The sequence below is a fragment of the Bidens hawaiensis genome, unplaced genomic scaffold (genome assembly GCF_021521415.1).
Source record: "Bidens hawaiensis isolate Kalapana, Puna unplaced genomic scaffold, B.hawaiensis_p1.1 tig00039978_1, whole genome shotgun sequence".
In the NCBI taxonomy this organism is placed as follows: Eukaryota; Viridiplantae; Streptophyta; class Magnoliopsida; order Asterales; family Asteraceae; genus Bidens; species Bidens hawaiensis.
This window is the reverse complement of record NW_027505634.1, coordinates 32305-52838: the sequence shown is the minus strand read 5'-3', so window position 1 is coordinate 52838 and position 20534 is coordinate 32305. Positions and strand designations below refer to the sequence as shown.

The 20534-nt window shown below is 36.5% G+C and overlaps 2 protein-coding genes and 1 pseudogene across 2 annotated transcripts; all 3 read right to left on the bottom strand.

Annotated features, from left to right (window-relative positions):
* Positions 1-1806: 1806 nt before the first annotated feature.
* Positions 1807-7478, bottom strand: LOC143614393 (pyruvate kinase 1, cytosolic-like). Its single transcript, XM_077087845.1, has 16 exons — positions 7410-7478; positions 7246-7342; positions 5500-5597; positions 5231-5386; positions 4678-4755; positions 4472-4603; positions 4250-4330; positions 4084-4155; positions 3707-3796; positions 3470-3614; positions 3172-3260; positions 2707-2802; positions 2559-2626; positions 2376-2475; positions 2203-2262; positions 1807-2136 (listed from the first exon to the last, which is right to left on the bottom strand). Exons 1-16 carry the CDS (start codon positions 7476-7478, stop codon positions 1984-1986), a joined length of 1584 nt encoding a protein of 527 aa, XP_076943960.1. The 3' UTR covers positions 1807-1983.
* Positions 7479-14007: 6529 nt separating this feature from the next.
* Positions 14008-17023, bottom strand: LOC143614395 (uncharacterized). The gene is made up of 6 exons (XM_077087847.1): positions 16446-17023; positions 15327-15450; positions 15187-15240; positions 14421-14512; positions 14108-14343; positions 14008-14063 (listed from the first exon to the last, which is right to left on the bottom strand). The coding sequence occupies exons 1-6, from the start codon at positions 17021-17023 to the stop codon at positions 14008-14010; spliced, it is 1140 nt and encodes a 379-aa protein (XP_076943962.1).
* Positions 17024-18521: 1498 nt separating this feature from the next.
* On the bottom strand, positions 18522-20310 carry LOC143614383 (protein PSK SIMULATOR 1-like; annotated as a pseudogene).
* Between the last annotated feature and the right edge of the window lie 224 nt (positions 20311-20534).

Here is a 20534-nt window from a genome sequence, read left to right as displayed (position 1 = left end):
CCAAAGGCACAAAAGAACCCGACCCAAAAAACCCCAGCTGCAGAAGAAAACCCTCTAGCCGTAAAAGCCCTCCCTAAGGAGGCGTCCGCAGCCACGGACAAGAAGAAAAAAAGATCCAAGAACCCCGTGGAGACGTACAAGTGCTACATATTGAAGGTGTTGAAGGAAGTGCATCCGGATTTAGGGATCTCAAGCCAAGCCGTGGGCGTAATCAACTCGTTTATCAACGATATCTTTGAGAAGCTCGCGCAGGAGGCGTCAAGGGTTGCTAGGTACAATAACAAGCCGACTATCACGTCGAGGGAGATTGAGACTGCGGTGAAGCTTGTGTTGCCTGGTGAGTTGGCAAAGCATGCGGTGAGTGAAGGGACGAAGGCGGTGATCAAGTTTAGTACCGTGTAGATTGGTTGAAGTTGTAAATTATAATTTCATGTGTTCATCACTTAATTAGTGTTATGATTTGGGATTGTAATTTATGATACATATGCATGCATTGTGGATTTAGCCTTTTGCTATAATCAGTAATAATAATATAACCTTTTGGTGAATTTTGTTCCAAACAATGTATGATTTTGTTACCTAAATTCGCTTTGAATTATTTTTCGTGAATTCTATTTGTTCAATTGTAAAACTCGCTAGGCACTAGTCGGACAGTGAGGTGGGGACCAATGATTAATCGGAATTACTAAGGATTGATCGGACTGGAGTTCATATTTATAATTTAATCTTTCACATATACACATATATATACATTCCAAAATTATATATATATATATATTTTATTTTGACTATATTGTGATTAATCGGTGCGTAGGAGTGAATTTTATTATAATCTTATGATATTGAAAACTAATTACAAAATGCAATAATAAGGGTGTTTGGGGTGTTCAACGGTTAAGGGTTTCGGGTGGCTAGGGTATATTAGCAAGACTGTCACTGATGGTTTGGCTTCGCAGATTGGTTTATGATAGATTTCGGTTAATGAAACCAAATGGAATTGAAGATGGTGAAATTAGTGAATTGGGTTGGGCATTGTTTTCGGATTCCAACTCTTGTGATTTGGTTTAGCCAGTTTGGTAGGTGGTTAGATTTTGTCCAGGTTGCTCGACTGAGTCCTAGTGCGAAACTTGGACGAGAACGCCAGGGGTCGGACTAAAAAAATATATTGAAAATTTCATAAACGAGGGGGTGGGATCGAATTTTCTGTCGAAAAAGGGTAAATTTACACTACGTCTAAAAATGTTCATGCAAAGAACGGATAAATTTACGCTACTGCGAAAAGAAAAAAGTAGATGTCCCTCACAATGCTTCGCCCATGTCCGGACACCCAACAATTCAAGATCAATGTTAAGCTTAAAATGACTTCAAGCTGTTGAATCTTGATATGCAGACTTTGATTTTAATTTATAGTATATTATGATATAACAGTTTCATGTCTTGTGATAGTTTAAATTTGTTGAACTTTATTCTTTCTATAAAAAAAATGCAGTATACCAGTGGGGTGCCACTGGAGTGACCTGAAGGAGCCTGCAGCGGTGGGAGCGTCGTGCAGACGCCAGTCAGGCACTCGTCACGCGACATTAAGAAGAAACTGGAAGCGGCTGGAGATGCAGCAGGGTAGAAAGTTGACGTGGTGGAGTTCGCGGGGATCGCTGAAACACCATGCCGATTATGGTTGAATGTTCAATGTGTATGTGATGAGATAGTTAACTTTGAGACCGACTTTTAATGCGAGTAAGCTTACAGATATAGTAGTTTATTATCGAACTAGCTTGAGTAATAACGTACGTCTCACATAAAAACTCGTTAAACTAAAAGATTCACTTTTTAAACGCGTTATGTAATGCCACAACAAAAACTTATAGCTTGCAGGCTTCGTGATATACATTACAACAACAAACACACTCCGAAATATAGCAAAAGGAAGTTACATGATATTACATACGTAAATAACCGTGTACCAGTAATTACTAATTAGTGTTGCTAATCTTCAAGCTCGATGATCTTAACCACGGAATCATCCCCAACTTTCTGGCAAACGACAACCCGATCATGCGGCTTTATCACACCGATACTCCTACCGTGATCCAAAGCCACCTTCAAAACTGACTCATTTGTAGCACCCGTAGATTCCGCCTGCAAAATAAAACATTTATCAGCTTTTTCACAAAACTAATAAACTTCTTATAAAGAATTTCTTACAGGATGTCGAGGATCCGCAAGCATAGGGAAAAGACCTCTTATGATGAGTGACTGCCTTGCCTTTTTAAAGTCACGAAAAAACCGGACAACAAACAGAAATAAGTTTTCCCATAAACAAGTAGTTAATTTTTTACCAAAAAAGAAAACAACTTATTATTGTATCTTGTATGTACCTCAAAAGCACCGGTAAATGTCCAACGAAGCTGATTCGTTTTAAGGCGTGGAATCACCACCGAGAGCACAGGCATGGTAGGTCTGTACTTGGCGATTAACCTGCAGATTTTATATTGATTATCAACTATTACAAAATGGGAAAATAAAACATTTTTGTAAACTTTATACTATAAAATACGCACCTTGCAGCTCTTCCGGATGAAGTGAAGCAAATGATAACCGACGCTTTAACCTTGATAGCAGCACGGACCTATATATAACTCTTTCGGTTTAACATACTTATGATTTAATCATTTACATAATAACCATATGTTATATAATATACTGTACCGCAGAGGAAGCAATAGATTCCAAGTGGGTCATTGGTTCGCCGACATATTTGACGGTTTTCTTGAAATACGAGTCTTGATTGTACACTTTCTCAGACTGTATACAGTAAAGCTAAATCAAGATACTGAATAACAATGTATGATTGACAGACAAATATAGCACAAATTAGAAATTAACTTCACAATGTCACAATTGCTGGTGTGGCACTAGTTTATGTCATAACAGCTGCCACATCAGACAGCAGACATTCAAAGAAACGCGTACATGAAAGATTATAAAAATAAATTTTATTTACAAATTTAAAATAACGGTCTTTTATTTGGTTTAACTGATTCTACATAAGATTATATTTTTCTGATATATTAAAAAATTATTACGTGTTAAATCAGATGCCAAGTAGCATATAAATAAAACGATAAAAAGACGCAGCATCAGCGATTATTTAAAATCAGCAAGAAATAATACCTCCCCACAAATTTTACCGACGATAGAGATGGTTTCGACAGGGTACAAACCCCTCATTGTCTCTGCACCTAGAAGAATTGCATCAGCTCCTGATACAAACAAAAACATTAGCACACATAAAATTAGAAGCAATTACCTTTTTGTACAATTTCTATTCTATAAATATAATCGACATACGAGGGAAAAAAACTGCTCGTAATGGGGTAGAGCATACTAAACTCTGATTATAAGGATATCTTATTGTAGATATAATATAAATATATATTACTGTAAGATTATAATATACTTAATTACTCACCATCTAAAACAGCATTAGCAACATCAGTAGCTTCAGCACGGGTGGGCCTTAAGTTATCAGTCATGCTATCAACAACACGAGTAACAACAGCCGGTTTACCGGCCATATTGCATTTGTAAACAGCTGCTTTTTGAAACAGAAATACCTAAAATATCGAAAATCGGTTATGATTCTACAAAATAATCACAGTGATAATGATAATACTCGGAAAATGAGGACAGGTAATTTCATGCTAACCTTCTCTGGTGGAAGGTCTATCCCCAAATTACCCCTAGCAAGAATAATTCCATCTGCTTCCTGAAGTAATTCATCAAAATTCAATAGACCCTGCATCATATCAGACACGCATGTAAAAACATTAATATATGATTATATGCGCAACTTGTCGAATGTTTGAAAAGACAAAAATACCATTAGAAAGCCCTTAGAATCTTTGAAAAGACAAAAATACCACTGACGGGGTATAGTATAAAAGTGCTGTCTATTCAAAAAGTAAGGCTATTTTGGTCATTCAATATGCTTTTAACCGAAATTCGACTAAATGAAACTAACTATATACATTATGTGATCATCTCTGATTAAAATATGCCAAAATAAGCATCTCATGTTCTCACCTCTACATTCTCAATTTTCGCAAAAATCTGAGTTTGATTGAGATCACCTAGTTTAGAAAGATATTCACGAGCCTACAAAAAAGCAAGAGAAATGAATTGTATGTGTAAAATAGTCGATACAAACAATTGAATTACATATGTAAGCAATTAAGGAGTAATTCTATACTTCTCGAATATCTTGCCCAGTACGCGCATGTGACAGAGATAATATGTCAACACCGTTTTTGACTCCCCATGTGTTGATAACCTACAATCAAACATAAAAGAACAAATCGATACTTGATTGATCGATAAGGCACCCTTTGGTTTGTTTTAAATAATATTGGTATAAGTAAACAGTAAACTCCCGTAGCTAATCGATTAATTTCTAAATACTGAGATTGTTTACCTCTTTATCTTTATCTGGAAGTGTTGGCAAATCAATATGAACTTGGGAAACATGTAAAGTGTACAATGTACCAGCAAGAACAGCCGAGTTTTTTATCAAACAAACAACATCATCACCTTTAACCTCAGAAACCTGCATTGCATAAATAAACACTTAATTCAAAACCAGAATCTAATTTAGTACATAAATAAACATGTACAAATTACCTCCATCCAAACAGATGTTGTCTCACTTCCTGTAAACAAGTATTGGCCAAGAAAAATGGTGTCACCGGGCTTTACTGCCTACAAACATCAGTAATTACTTTGAGTTAAACATACAGTAGTATGGTTTAACAAGCAATCTAAATCTAAATCTAATCTAAATATCTAATAAATAAAAATCTCTCGTGCTAAGTGTCGCCTACATATCCTTCTCACCAAATTTTTTTCCGCCCCTCTCTCGTATTAAATATACCTCACTTTTTAGTAATGAATATATTAAAAAAAACTAATTATACTAATAAAACACATTTGATTTAATATATCTTTTATTTTAATAAACTTTGAAATCTAATTAGGTAGTTTTTGTTTTCAATCAAATAGTAAATGGAAAATAAATTACATTACATAATAGCTAATGTATTTTCGAAACCTAATGAGTATTTACATATATTTTTTTATTTTTTTTTCTAAAATCATTAGTATGTGTAATTCATTTTTCCACTATCCACGGGTTTGAACTTGGAAGCTAGTATTATGGTAAATAAGAATTTATTACCTTAGCTAGACCGCCAAAATTAATTGGCAATAAACTTGAAGTTGCTTCTTTCTCTTGATCAGGTGTTAAAACAACGAATGAATCTGCTTCAAGAGGTATAGAATGATCACCTTTGTTGACAACAAGTAGTTCAGGGCCAGTTGTATCTAACATAACCTGCAGCACACCGAATAATAATACTGCATTAAGAAAAGATGTTTAATCTTTTGATGGTTTATAGTTGTAATAACAAATGTTTTTTCATGAGATGAGGTAGTTATGAAACTTACAGCACACAGTTTCTTTGTTTTCTTGATAGCAATCTTTAAGTTTTCCAATGTCTCCTGGTGAAACTCAGCATCTCCCCATGTAAAATCGAATCGTGCCACTACACAGCAAGCCAAATATATATTATTAATTTGATTCTATCAGTATGAACAAACGGGCATCTACGGTTTCTTATGATCTCTATACGATAATCTTCAGTAATTAATCAGTTAAGTATTTTATCATTTTCTTCAGTAATTAATCAGTTAAGTATTTTATCATTTTTACCAAAATGAGGCTGATAGAAAGTATGCCCAATTTGGCCAGAAAATTTATGTCATATTTAAAATTAAAACAGTTTATTAATTCTCTATTGAACATTGTTGCTCGTAGCATCTAACATAATCAGTTTCATTGTAAAAAATCAAAGTCATTTAATTTTCTATTGAACATTGTTGCTCGTAACTTTGAAGAGATGAGATCAGTACTGAACTGGTACCGTACCGAACAATAATGATACCAAAAATTAGTGAAACTATATACCAAATATTGTACTGATTTTGTCAATTCAGTACTAACCGGTATCGATACCGCTAAAATACCGAAACTGAATGCGCCGTGAATATCGAGTACACCGGTATGGATTGTGTTTGGCCGGCACCATTGAAAATACCGAATAATAACAAAACTGAATGCTACTGATACCGAAGATGAAAATTGAGTACTGTTATGGTACTAATTGCGTTCGGTTGGTGATGGGTACCATCGAAGATACCGGAAAATACCAAAACCGAATGGTACCGATAGTGAATACATAAAAACTGAATACCAATAATTGTGTTTGGTTGGTACCGGTTCGATACAGTATTAGTAAGGCCGGCCTGAGGATTTAAATACCTCTTCCGAGCCGAAATAAAAAAGACTCATAGACTTTAACAAGTAACAAAATATATAAGCTAATTTCTTTTAAATGAATCATAACAAAAATATAGTATTAAAATCAAATCCTTATTAATATGGTATTCAGTAAAGCATCCTCATCATCCATTCGAAGAAACTATCACTATCTTATTTAAGAAAAAGCAAACAATTAACCAAACGTCACTCGACAAACAATCATATAATAATAATAATAATAATAATATTATTATTATTATTATTATTATTATTATTTTATTCAATTTCATTTTCCGAGATATCATCTAAGAGCATTTCCGGCAGCTCCTTTATAATTATGTGAGGAAGTTATTTAAATTTTTTTAGAGGATTATAATTTGTTGTGAGGGAATGATAGAGAAAATTTTAAAGAGATAGAGCAAATTTTAAGTAAATTTGAAGAAATACTATTCATCCTCTATTTTTATTTTTTTAAATATATTTGAAAGCGGTTGTGATGAGAGGAAAGAGAATATATAACGATAAAGACATAAAAAAAATATTGTTTAATGATAAAGAAAATGCAGTGTTTATAAAATGCAAATAAAAACATAAAATCGAGTACCAGTAACAATACAGCATTAAAAATACCGAACATCTAGCGGTGCCGAATCGGTATCGGTATTGGTATCATTAATAAGAGTTACCGAAACTAATACTGAAAACATGATAATCAAGTACTCGGTGAGTATTAACGGAATTCGTTAAAACATGCTCATCATGTATACCACTAATTACTAACACTTTACCACCAGATAGATCATAGATCCATGAATCATTCACATCAAACACACAGAAAGCGTAAAATGAGTTTAACTAAATTAATTAATTACCAGACATTCCGGCCATTAGACACTGCGAAATAACTTCCACGGATCTCGATTTCGGTCCCAGCGTTCCGACGATCTTCGTCATTGACGGAAAATAACTCTACAATAAAAAAACGAACGATAATTCAAATTATGAAAGCTTTGAAACGAAATCGAAGAGAGCTTACGGATCTGGAAGGTTCGAGGATGGAGGCCATGCGTATAGGCTCTTCGAGAAGCAAGTGATTGGAGTTCATGTTGACGGATGATTGGTGAGAGCAGTTGGTTTGTTGTTAAAAGAAGCAAGAGTGAATGTTGTTAATATTATTATTATTATTTAAAGCGAGTGGGTGTTGGATTGGATTGGAGGGAGTCGTTGTTTAGTCACCCTCCGCCTGAATTTGACCCCGGTGTGCCCAATGTTTTAAGCGCACTATTATAAAACCAAGATTTATTTTTTATTAATTTCCACCACCGGGTCCCACGATGATCTGGTGGTGGGGTTTCTCATTTATTGTGTTTTTGGGTGAATCAGGTCTTGAACGTTAAAATCAATATGAGTTGTGACATCTCGTCTCAGGAATACTCATTCGAGTATTGGGGTGAATCCAAACGCTATTAAAAAAATAGGTAGATTTCAAAATGTTATTGTTGTTGCTTTTAGTAAGGTCATTAATCCAAGATAGCAATGATATATCTACGTGCAAGGGCATCCATAGGCATGTAGACGAACACAAATATGAATATTTAGTCGGATAAATAGTTGTGTTGATGTTCGTTTGTTTAAAAAATTATCATGTTCGTGTTCATTTATGTTCGTGAATCTAAAATATAAACAAACAGTCCACGAACATAAATGAACATTATTGAACAAAGATAAACTAGCACGTACAAACAAACTTAAACGAACACAAACATATATAAACTAAAAAAAATTAAGGCACTGATTCCCCCCTCCTACTTAACTACATACGTCACTGTCTGCAACACTTGACAAAAGTCCATAAATGTACTATTTGGATTGCCAAGCCATTTCCATTCGTCTTTAACACTCGATATTAAGATGAGGGAAAGACAGTTCATCTATCTCTGTTACAGTTTGACGTGATTGGACAAATGGATGCTCAGCCCCTCGTCTCCAATGACTCTTAAAGGCTCAATTTTGTATCGACACCGCCACTTTGGCATGAGACATTACATTATTATGTCTATTAGGGGTGTGCATGGGTCGGTTTGGAGCGGTTTTGGTCAAACCCATAACCATAACTGATATGTCGGTTAATGGATAACCATAACCATAACCGACCCATTACGGCAGTTTTGGTTTTAATCGGTTTTATAGGTTATAGTGAGGCGGTTATGGATCGATTAACCGTAACCAAAACAATGTAATTGGGCCTAAAAGTTTGCTACCAAAACGACATGACGTAATCTAACAAAGTATATAATCCTTAATATTAATATCAAATATTCAAAAAAAGAATGACATTATATAATCCAACAATAAAATCAACTTAATTTCTATATAATCCAACAATAAAATCAACTTAATTTCATAGCAAACATTGAACCAAAAACATCAAATGATATAATCCAACAACATGTTTGGTGGGAGTTAATCTGGTTAAATAAATGGGTCGGTTCGGTTATAGTAGTTTTGAAATTATCTTTAACCAAAATCAACCCATATTTGGCGGTTTTTAAAAACTCATTAAACCGACTCACCGGTTATGTCGGTTATCGGTTAAAACCGATTCGGTTATACCGGTTATGGTTCGGTTTAACGGTTATGGCGGTTAAGTTGCTCACCCCTAACGTCTATAGAGAACCGATTTTAAGCCCTCTTTGTTAACAAATTACTTCTCCCAATTTAACAACCCCCCCCCCCCCCCCAAAACCCTCATCTTCTCAAAAAGAATTTCTTGTAAATTGTTTGTGACAACTTTGATCAAGGTAAGTTTGGCTCATAGATTCAGTATATTTATTAAAGTACATATATGCCTATATAAGCATTGAGAAAAGGAGATAAAATTGAGATCAACAAATGAAAAAAAAAAGGAAAAATATTTTAACAATGCGGACAAATTAAAATGTGAAAGAAACTAGAAATGGTCCAAAAAGTACACCAATGCGGACAAATTAAAATGTGAACACGTCATCATTATTCTAGATTAAGACAAAAGTCACGCATGATTTGCTTGGTTTGTATAATTTAGAAAGGAAAAAAACTGAAATTTGATAAGAACTTTTAAGAAACTAGATTTTGGATTTAACATTCCAAAAATATTTTAAATTTAAAGAATTGAAACCCACTATAAATATTTGAGTTTGTAATATAATTTGGTTTTCATGAATAGCAACTTTTCAAATGATAAACTGATGAGTGCATGTTTTTATTTATTTAGAGGCAATAGTGGCGTCTCCGGGTACGTCTCATGGGTAAAGGTTGTTGAGTAGGTATACCGCCTCCACCTATCCAGGTACCTACTGAAAGAAGAGGACAGAGAGAAATGCATATGTTCAGAGAGGAGTGAGAGAGATGCATGTGTGTGTGGGTATTCGTGAGTAGACGGCGCTAGTGTTTGCGGGTTTTGGCGGGTTCAAAGGGGGGGGGTGAGTCGTCGACGCCAATAATATTCCTTTATCATTTGATTTGATTTCTTTAATTAATTTTATTCGTTAACTTTTTCTCAATTCGAAATACATCGTTCCGTTTAATTTTGTTTTCTTAACATTCCGATATACATTTTCTTGTAACTAGAGTTGTTTTCAAAATTAAGTATATTTTTGTATAGTAAACGGCTTTCGCACGTGCTTGGTAACTTCGAAAACATATTTGGAACTTTTATAAATAAAACTATTTAGAAAAGTGATGACAATCTGGATTCTGGGTCATCACCTTATCTCTTTTGATATACCACCTTGAATCCAATCCAAACCACACATCTAACCTACCCACATATGGCCCAGTGACAATCATACTACTATTCAGAGTTAAACTGGTTAATGTTTAGGGTAAACGAGTTCGGAACATAAGCAGGCTGACATGATTAAAATCCCATTTGGACGAGGTCAACCTGTTTATAACACAAATAGCACGTTTAACTAATTGCTATATATGTTAATAAGTCAACATGACACATTTATGACTTTTTTATTATTGAATATATTTTATAAATAACTAAATCGCGCTATATATGTTAATAAGTCAACCTAGAGGTGGACAACAAAACCGGTTCCTGGAACCGGTTCGGTGGAACCGAACCGGAACCGAACCGGTTCCTACCCGTTTTTCGTAGGAACCGGTTCGGTTCCGTTTCAACCCGACGATCCGGAACCGGTTTGACATGTTTGGAGGTGGAACGGGTAGAAACCGGAACCGAACCGGAACCGGTTCTGGAACCGGTTCGACCGGAACCGGTTCGGAACCGGTTATAGCCGTTGGAGTGGTTCTAGCCGTTGGGAAACGGTTTTATGGCCGTTTTTTGACCGTTGGGGTCAAAAATGGCCGTTTTTTTGGCTCCCCAAACACCCCACTACTAGTATAAATAGGTATTTGGTGTAATGGGTTCATCACAACACTCAAAACGCAAACCCGAACGCAAAAAAATACAAAAAAACGCTATTACAACGTTCTGAGTTCTCTAATCTCTTGTTTTCTCTTCTTCTATATTCATATTTGTTGTTATGGCTGCCTCACAATCATCGGTTGGTCAAGGTTCCACCGCCGGACCAAGTTTCGTTCGTATTGTACCTCATAATCGTAATCAAGAGATTTGGTGCAATTGGGATTTGGTTGAATTGAGTGACCATTCATTGAAGGCTCGGTGCAAGTTTTGTGGGATTTATTTAAACCCACTTTCGAATTCAAATTTGAAGAAACACATCGAAAGACCGTATTGCAGGGCGTTGAAACAGAACGTCGAGTCGCAACAAACGCAAATGGATAGTGAAGGCGGAATATTTACATACCAAATTGATCGAGTTCAAGATCGTATGGCGAAGTTTGTGATTCAAGAAGCTTTGCCGTTTAGCCACTTCGACAACCCTCGCTTAACCGCCATGATTCGAGATACGCTTCAACCACAATACACTCGCGTAAGTCGTCATACTCTTAAACGTTATTGTTTAAAATTGTGGAAGAAGGCCAAAGAGGTACTAATTGCATATTTTGAAAATATAAATACGGGAATAAACTTAACTACTGATGTTTGGTCGGCTCCACATGGTCTACCCGAATCTTATCTTTGTGTCACCGCTCATTGGGTAGAACCGTCATCGTGGGAAATGATGAAACGCACCATTGCTTTCGAACTCTTTGAGTATCCACATACGGGAGATAATTTGTTTGAAATTTTAGATTATGTTATAAAAACTTATAAACTAGAAAATAAAATATTTTCAATTGCATTTGATAACGCGTCGAATAATACATCGGCGGTTGATAAATTAAAATTAAAATATACGCCGATTTGCAATGGTGTATTTTTTCACTCAAGGTGTGTTGCACATATCATTAATTTAATCGTGCAAGACGGACTTGCTTCGGATGAGGTTACATCGGTTATAAACGATTTTAGAGTAATGCTACATGAAGTTTTTAAGAAAAGTAAAAAAAGACAAATGGATTATAGAAAATTTTGTAAAGATACGGGAAGAAAAGCTTTGGGAGCTAATTGGGATGTACCTCATCGATGGAATTCCACTTGCATAATGTTTCAAAGTGCTTTGAAACAAAGAGACACTTTACAAATGTTTCATTCTAGTCTTGCCGAGAATGATTTGGCAATCCCCTTTTCAAATGAGAAATGGGAAATTATCAATGACTTATCGACTTTTCTTGAAGTTTTTAAAACATCAACTACGAAACTATCGGGAACGTATTATCCGACAAGTCCCTTGGTTCTTTCGGAGTTATTTTTAATCGTTAACAATCTTAAAGAATTTGAAAATAAAAGTCCAATGTTTTCAAACATCATATTACCAATGAAGTTTAAATTAAAAAAATACTTTCTTGAATTGCCACCGATTTTTACTTGCGCCGCCGCTTTAAACCCAATGTTAAATGTTACGGGGGTTGAATGTGTGATAGACGAAATTTTTTCAGCCTTAGATATGCATGAGGTTGACCCAAACTTTTCAACAGAGGCACAAAATGATTTTAACTTGAATTTTAAATTTATGTATGACTTTTATATAAATAAATATGGGTCAAACATACACATGCCTACGCCGGGGGGGTCTTCATCAAGTTCAAGTGCTCCTAGAGTACGAGACCCCATGATTAGCCTTATGAACACCGTTCGCAACGTAACGGCTAAAAAACAAAGGGGTAACACCCCTTCAAGCGAACTAGGAAGGTATAGTGCATATGATTTCTCTACCGGTTTATCCGAAGAGGAATATGGCACTTTTGATGTTTTGGCTTGGTGGAAGGTAAAGGAAACCGAGTTTCCGATTCTTGCCACCATGGCCCGTGATTTACTAACCGCCCAAGCTTCTACGGTAGCTTCGGAATCTGCTTTTTCTCTTAGTGGCAGGGTAATATCGGTGAGAAGAACAAGACTGAATTCGGAGTCGGTGGAGATGTGCATTTGCTTGAAGGATCACTTGGACTCAATCGATCGTGTTCAACACGTAACCACTCTGGAAGACGAAACACCACTTGATGTTCGAGTGCACGACGAACAAGAAGGCGTTTCTACAAGTAATTCTGATGAATAAGTCGTCACTCAATAATTACGACGAACAAGAAGGCTTTTCTAGAAATAATATGTCACAACTTTATATTTATAAGTTTAATGTTTTGTTAGTTTGTTTTTGAATATTTTAAAACATGTAACATTTTTTTTTTTGAACTCCTTAAAGTAAATAAAATGAAATTTATGTTAATTGTTTTTTTTATTTAACATGTTATACAAATACGAGCAGCGGAAACGAAAAACGAAAAAAAAAATTATTTTTTACACTGTAACCGGTTGGAACCGGTTACAGTGTAAGAACCGGTTTAGGAACCTGTCAGAACCGGTTCCACCGGTTCCGGGTCCGAGGGTTGGGGAACCGGTTCGGTTCCCTAACCGGTTCGAACATGGAACCGGTTTTAAACAGTGATGTTGACTAATGGAACCGGTTCTGAACCGGTTCCGGTTCCTTTGACCAACCCGATTTGATCACCTATAAGTCAACCTGTGTTGGCGTTTAAGAAAATTACATGTTTAGTGAACGGTGCCAAGTTAAGGTTTAATAGATGTATCAAACGTGTCGTGTTGTATACAATCAGTTTAATACGAAACTATTTCTATCTGAAAACTCATCCAACAAACTAACACTGGGCTTGTTAACATTCAACCCATCTAAAACCAATTCTACAATTTAGTTTATTAAAATCTGCTGACAATAATAATGTACAAAATAAATAACCCTAACGGATTTACTGTAACTAGACTCGAACTAAACGGGCATATAGGTTCCGGGGGTGAGTCAACTCTGGAAATTTTACTTTTCAATCAAGGTGCCCACTTGTTTTCCAGTCAACGCTTTTGATACATTCCCGGGCTCCAGCATGTTAAATACGACAACTATAAATGCAAAAAAAAAATCAAATTAAAAATTAAGAAAATAAAGTGCAATATGAAGGAATAAACTAACCAGATATTGCATTCTCTTCACAAAGTTGTATCGCCATTAAATCGAATGAAGTGCATCGTTTAGAAGCCACGTCACCAAACGAAATTTTATCGAGTTTGATGTCTTTATCATAGATACCATTTACATTTGTACCTTTAATCACTGCATCCGCATTGACTGGTCAACAAACACCAATGTGTCACATTCAATATATACTTAGAAGTCAGAACCAAAATGGAAAAAAGTAAATTATGCATACTCTCAGAGGCTCTTAACGCAGCAGCTGCATTAGTAGTAAAAAGCGGGTTCCCGGTTCCAGTCCCAACCCCGCCAAAAATAACAACTCGTCCTTTATCGAGATGACGCATGGCTCGTAATCGGTTATACGGTTCAGCAACTTCTGGCATCACAAACGCACTTTGAACATGTGTTGGAATACCTAATTTCTGTAAAGCTGATTGAAGCAGTATTGAGTTCATGACTGTTGCCATCATGCTACATTAACCGTTGTATATATATTAGAATCATTGTTTTAAAAAGTGTTTTAAGTTAAAATTAATAACTAGAAGTACCCGATTTGGTATGCTGTAGGCCTGTCTAAATCAGTTGCTGATACCCATGAATCGCCACAAAAGAAGTTACGACCTCCAATTATGATGGCCACCTATAAATCATAAGTTTTATGAATATTAATTAACATTTAAAAGCTTATGTTAAGAGTTTATTTAACAAAAATTTTTGTTTATCTAATTTATAGTATAAAATTGATTGGTTTTACATGCAGTTTTCTAGGCCTGTAAATGAACCAAAAGTTCAGTGATGTTTAGTGGGAAGTTAGTTTTGTCCATTTAACTAAACGAACGGACATGAACATATTTCTTGTTCGTTCATTTGCATTTGTGAACGTTTGCTTTTGATCGTTCTTTTATATCTGTCTATCGTCGTTCGTTTATGTTCATATATGCTCGTTAGTTTACAATTTTTTACATATTGTTCTAAATACTTCAGCCTTTAGACCCGTTACAACTTAGTCTAGTTTTATGTTTTACAATTGTCCATTACAATTTAGTTTACTTTTAATAAATTTTAGGTCCAACATATTTATGTTCATAAATAACTTTAATTGGTGTTCGCTCATTTATGTTCGTTCATCTATGTTTAGCAATGTTCGTTCATTTCACGTTCGTGAACCGCTCGCTTGTACTATTCACTTACATAAACAAACAAGAACACGCTCATTTTCTTAACAAACGAACACGGACAACAAAACGACGTTTGTATAATTGCTCATGTTCGATCGTTTGTTCGGTTAGAGTTAAACGGAAGAGAGATAAGTACCTCCACACCACAACGAGAAGCAGTCGCTACTTCTTCTGCTATTTGCAAAGCCACCTAAAAGTAGAACAAACAAATTTTACGAACGTGTAGATTGCAACATATTCATGAAGTCAACTCAAATGGCGATTCAAAAATTGAACCTTCGGGTCAATGCTTTGACCGCTTCCAGCTAATGCACTGCCACTAACTTTAAAGACCACCCTTTTCCATTTTACGCGTGTACTCAACTTTTTGTTCATGATAGAGCCATTGTGAGGAGCAAGCCTTTGAACATAAACAACATGTATATAAGAACACTAAAGAAGATGATTTGAAACAAATGTTAGTACCATGCAATGCTGAAATCTGATACTCAAATTATACACAAAATAACAAAAGCTGGCTTCAGTATTTTGAGATCTGTTCAGTATCAAATTTCAGCATTAGATTCATTGTTTTGTGATCGGCTTAGTATCCAATTTAAGTACTTTGTGATCCGTCTAGTATCCAATTTCACCACTTTGTGATCAGTTCAGTATCAGATATCAGTACACTGTAAATCTGTAATCGTTACATATCAGATTCAGTATTTCGTGATCAGCTTAGCATCACATTTCAGAACTCTGTTATCGGCTTAGTATCCAATACCAGTATTTTGTGATCCAGTTAGTATCCAATTTCCACTATTTTGTGATCGGTTTATGTAGGCCTAATATTAATGTTTAGGCTTGTGTATGTATTTTGGTTTAATCACGTAATCATTTATTTTGTAGTTCAGCACGTTAATCTATTGTAATTGCCCATTTGGCCGGTCCATTGGGCCTTAATGAAACCATTTCTCGAAGATCCAAAGGCAATGATCCGAGTAACAAGTGTACAAGTTCGATTCCGCCCTCCTCGTGCACGGATTGATCCGAACTTCATATTTCTAGATCCATTTCGAGGACCTACAGTTTACTATCAGCTTTCATTTTCTTGAGTTCGTTAAGTATCATATTTCAGTATTTTGTGATACAAACCGTATCACAAATTACTGAAATCCTATACTAAACTAAACTAAACTGATCACAAAACACTAAAACCAATTACTCTAAAATTAAACCGATCACAAAACACTGAATTCTAAACTAATCACAAGCTCCTGCAATATGATACTGTGATCACAAAATACTGAACTCTGAGCTAATCGCAAACTACCGCAATACGATACCGAACCGATCACTAGAGACATAAGATCATTCAAGAACACCATATGCATAACTAAATCGTCGAATTCAAACCTTGCAGATCGCCTGCGCCTGTCCACCGACGCCGACTTCCCCTCACCTTCATAATCCTCCTCCTCCTCACCATCCGAAACCGCTTCACTTACATTCGCATTCGCATTCGCCTTCACATGTCGAACCCCAAACAAATCATCCATTCTCTTAAACCAAATCCACTTACTCTCACCGCGGCCATTACTCTCCACTCTCTGAGTCTCCAACTTATACCTCTTCTTCAAATTATCAATCTTATTCTTACACTGCTCCACGCCTTTCCGCGACTGCTTATCGCGGCTCTCGGCCACCAATCCGGTCACAATCTCCCACTCCTTTCGCCGCAAATTCGTCCGGTTCAATGCTAAGTACTTCTCCGTGAAGGCTTCTAGTAGGATTGTGATCTCGGAAGCTGTCCATTCTTCTCGTTCCTTCCGGTGATCGGAACTGGATTCGAGCCTCGGCTTTTTGTTAGAGGTTTTCGTTAGGTTTTCGTCGGAATTGACGACGGCAGGGGTCGCCGGAGACGTTACGGCGGCGGCGGAGGTGGTGCCGGTGTCGCCGTTGCTCGGTTCACCGATTGGAGGTGATGAAGCCATTGAAGAACAGGTGGTTAGGGTTAGGTTTTGTGGTTTGTAGGATGAGGAAGAAGGTGAAGAAGAAGAATAGACAAACGACGTTAACGGATCTCGTTAAGGGTGTAAACGAGTAAAGCTGCTTCGGACCGATAAAAAGTTAAAAACTAAAAAGCTAGAAACAAATTGAGTCAAGTCTGGGCCTTTGATAAAACTTGTTTAGTAATTGAGTCCGAGCTCAGGCCTTGTACGGGGCGCTCGTTTAGGCCTGTCGAGTATTAACGACTAACGAGCCTTGTTTATTTTGAATTTTTTCACTTTTTTTTCAACTTTTGTGTCTTAATTTCACACTGTAAAACCAAGTTCGAGCTAGGTTTTAATTCGTTTAAGTTATTGGGCACGAGCTTGAGCTAATTTTATGCTCGTGAAGGTTTTCTCAAATATACGAGCTTGAAAAACTAACCCACGAGTCGAGCTCTCGTAAGTCAAAAGGAGCTGAGCTCCGGTTTGACGCAGCTCGTTTACACACCTATTGAAGAGAGATATTTATTATAGTTATATATCAACACGTTTTGAAAACCAATTTTATATTAAGAATTACTAGAAACGGAAATAAAATACTTGTACATAGTGCATTGATTATTGAGATCAGGTAGGAAAATAAGTACCTTATAAAACTCAACTTACATTGATAGGTGGCTTTTAGGGGCGTGCATGGTTCAGTTTGATTAGGTTATTAGCCTCAACAGAAAGTCGAAATAAAAATTTTAGTTAGTCTATTTTATTAACCAAATGAATTTTTGTTAATTAGTTCGATTGATTCGGTTAGTTTGTAGATTTTCGGTTCAGTTGGTTAATTCTGGGTGATAACCAAAGCCAAACTTGGGCTAAAAGTTTTGCTTGGTAATACATAAAATAGAGATATAAAACATGAAACACATAAAATTTAGGTATAAAAGCTAAAAACATAAATGGTTCATTATGTTAAATTCGATTAACTGAGAGTACAAAAAAGCTAGTAATCGATTTGATTAATCCAATTTTCTAGTTCTGTTACTGGCCCTCCCTAGTGGCTTTAAACTTAAATTAAAGAGGGTTTCGATTAATCCAATTTTCTAGTTCGGTTACTGCTCTCCCCTAGTGGATTTGAAATTGAAACCTATGCTAAAGAGACTTGCACATCTACCATCTAGAGATGATATCGGTATCGTACCGGTATCAAAATTCTCAATCCTGAAAATCACAAATTCTTTGGTACCGATACCGGTACCGAAATTTTCGGTTTGGTACCGGTATTTAAGGTAAAATTTAGGAAATACCGATACTGATTCCGAAACTCAAAACTTTGGTACCGATTGTACCAAATCGGTACCAACTTCGGTATTGGTACCAAATTTGCTCATCCCTACGTCAGCCCACCTTATAATATAGATTATAAAGGTTAAAACACGTATAGCATATGAAAATAGAATTCTAAACAACTTTTCACATTTGAGTAAACATCCTCCATATGACAAAGTCTTATAGCCCTAAACTACTTATACCACCAGCAATTAAGTTAACATCACACATCTTCTTGAAACCAATACTAAACCATGTTAACATAATCATCAACACCACCATTATCGCAGTCGAACAAAGCCTTCGCGTTAACTTCTCTACTAAACCTCCACACGTAGTTCAACCCGACAAGAAGCTCGGTTATCGTTGCCTCAATCTTTTCTTGATTCGCATAGTAGATTGTTTGTACAAGAAGAACATCTGTTCTGGAAACCATATTTTGATGCTCAAAACTCCTCTCTGATTGCCACCTTATCATATTATGAGCAAGTGGAGATAACCAATCCAGAATCCCTAACATTGCTTCATTCCATTCATCCGATAAAACCGGATCGTAAACCGCCTGTTCTAAGCTTTTAGCGTACGGCTTTAACCTTACACGAAGGGCGGTTTTCACGTTTTTAGGCAGCATATTGTATAGATCGTCACGAGCATCATGACCGATCAAATGAGGTGAAGCGATAAGCTTTTCGAGAACCGCAATCACATTAGCGTAATGTAGCGCTAACGCGACCGCCCCGAGCGTTTCGGGTGGTGGGTCGAACCGGTTCGGTTTTAAACTACGGGTTTCTTGAACTTGGAACCTAGCAGCAGAAGAGGTGGCATTCGGGTTGTTGGATGGAGGCCCGTTACCGCCCATCATGCACCCTGTAAACGGGCCACCGGTACTCAAACGGGTCGGGGTATCCGTCTTCTTTTCATGGATTTTTGATGAGTTATCGCGGATATGCCACCATTTGAGCCCGGTCCGAGCGGCTCGCGCTAAAGGCCCCGACTTTGACGTTAGTTTCCCGATGGGTCCCGAAAAATAATTCATATATCGACTTTTGGAACTTGGAACCATGATTGAGTTACCAAGTGGGCCCGAATAGTACTTCTTCACATTACCCGTTCTTGAAACCGGCCCGGATTTAGTACCAATGTTCCCTAAAGGGCCCGAAGAGAATCTTGTGAAGCTACTCTGAACCGGGTAGTTTTCTTGAAGCAACCCGGAATCTAGTAATGTAGATTCATGAACTTTTTGAGGTAACACGTGAGTAACCCCGAAAACATGTCCGATTCTTGCAAAAATAGTGAATACCGACCTTGCTAAAATAAGAACCGCATAATCATACGTTTTGTTCCATAACGAAATCTCTTTTAACCGTTTCACTTCGTGTTGTTTCCACACCATTTTCTTGGTAAAATCAACAACGGTTATGGTATCGTGATCAACGTTTTTCTTGATTCTTTTCAAGACTTGTTCAAGTTGTGAAAGATTCTCCATTTCTTGATACAAATTCGAGTTAACCATAATAAAAGTTTCAAATCTTTTTCACTTTCTTGATCATCTTCTTCCCCGAATACAGCCACCGGTACTGATCAACACCGAACTGAATCAAATCGTCAAACGCACGTTCAAAAGATTTCAAAACTGGATCTTTACAGTTCTTCGACAGCCTCGTGACAACTTTCGACACGTTCTCTAAATTATGCAACATTTCCGCACATATTAAATCGACTATGTAATCATCATCCTCTGAAACGAGCTTTTTGATACCCGTTGAGCTACTTATGTCCTCCCTAAGTTTTGTGACTTGTTTATCGGTTAGTGAGTTCCACTGATGGACTAACTTAGACATTACACTTGCTACTTCGAATACTAATACTCCAATTCGCGCCTTATCGGGCCCGTGGTCATGCTTTCTTGAAGGTTTCCATAGGCCATGGAACCATGACTCACCAACCATGGTGCACCCTCAAGAAGATTCTGATTCTGAATCAATATAAAACAAGTAACAATCAATAATCAATCTCAAAACGTACGGTTTGTTGCAGTTTAACATGTATAGAAAGCATGGTGAACAAAATATGGTAACCTTTAAATGCATGTTTTTTTCACTTCTATTACAAGTTATATCAAATAGATGATGTCAGTGTTGAAAAAATCGCTAATCGGTATGCTACCAATTCGATTTCACCTAATCGAGCCAGC

What these genes read in the sequence shown, in the direction of transcription:
- LOC143614395 (XM_077087847.1), bottom strand. Translation starts at nt 17,023, where the DNA reads ATGGCTTCATCACCTCCAATCGGTGAACCGAGCAACGGCGACACCGGC. An exon ending in AGGCGCAGGCGATCTGCAAG is followed by an intron (nt 15,451 to 16,445) that starts GTTTGAATTCGA and finishes TTATGTTCAAAG; the next exon opens with GCTTGCTCCTCACAATGGCT. An exon ending in CCTACAGCATACCAAATCGG is followed by an intron (nt 14,344 to 14,420) that starts GTACTTCTAGTT and finishes CGGTTAATGTAG; the next exon opens with CATGATGGCAACAGTCATGA.
- LOC143614393 (XM_077087845.1), bottom strand. Translation starts at nt 7,478, where the DNA reads ATGAACTCCAATCACTTGCTTCTCGAAGAGCCTATACGCATGGCCTCC. An exon ending in AAACAAAGAAACTGTGTGCT is followed by an intron (nt 5,387 to 5,499) that starts GTAAGTTTCATA and finishes GGTGTGCTGCAG; the next exon opens with GTTATGTTAGATACAACTGG. An exon ending in TGCTAATGCTGTTTTAGATG is followed by an intron (nt 3,261 to 3,469) that starts GTGAGTAATTAA and finishes TGTTTGTATCAG; the next exon opens with GAGCTGATGCAATTCTTCTA.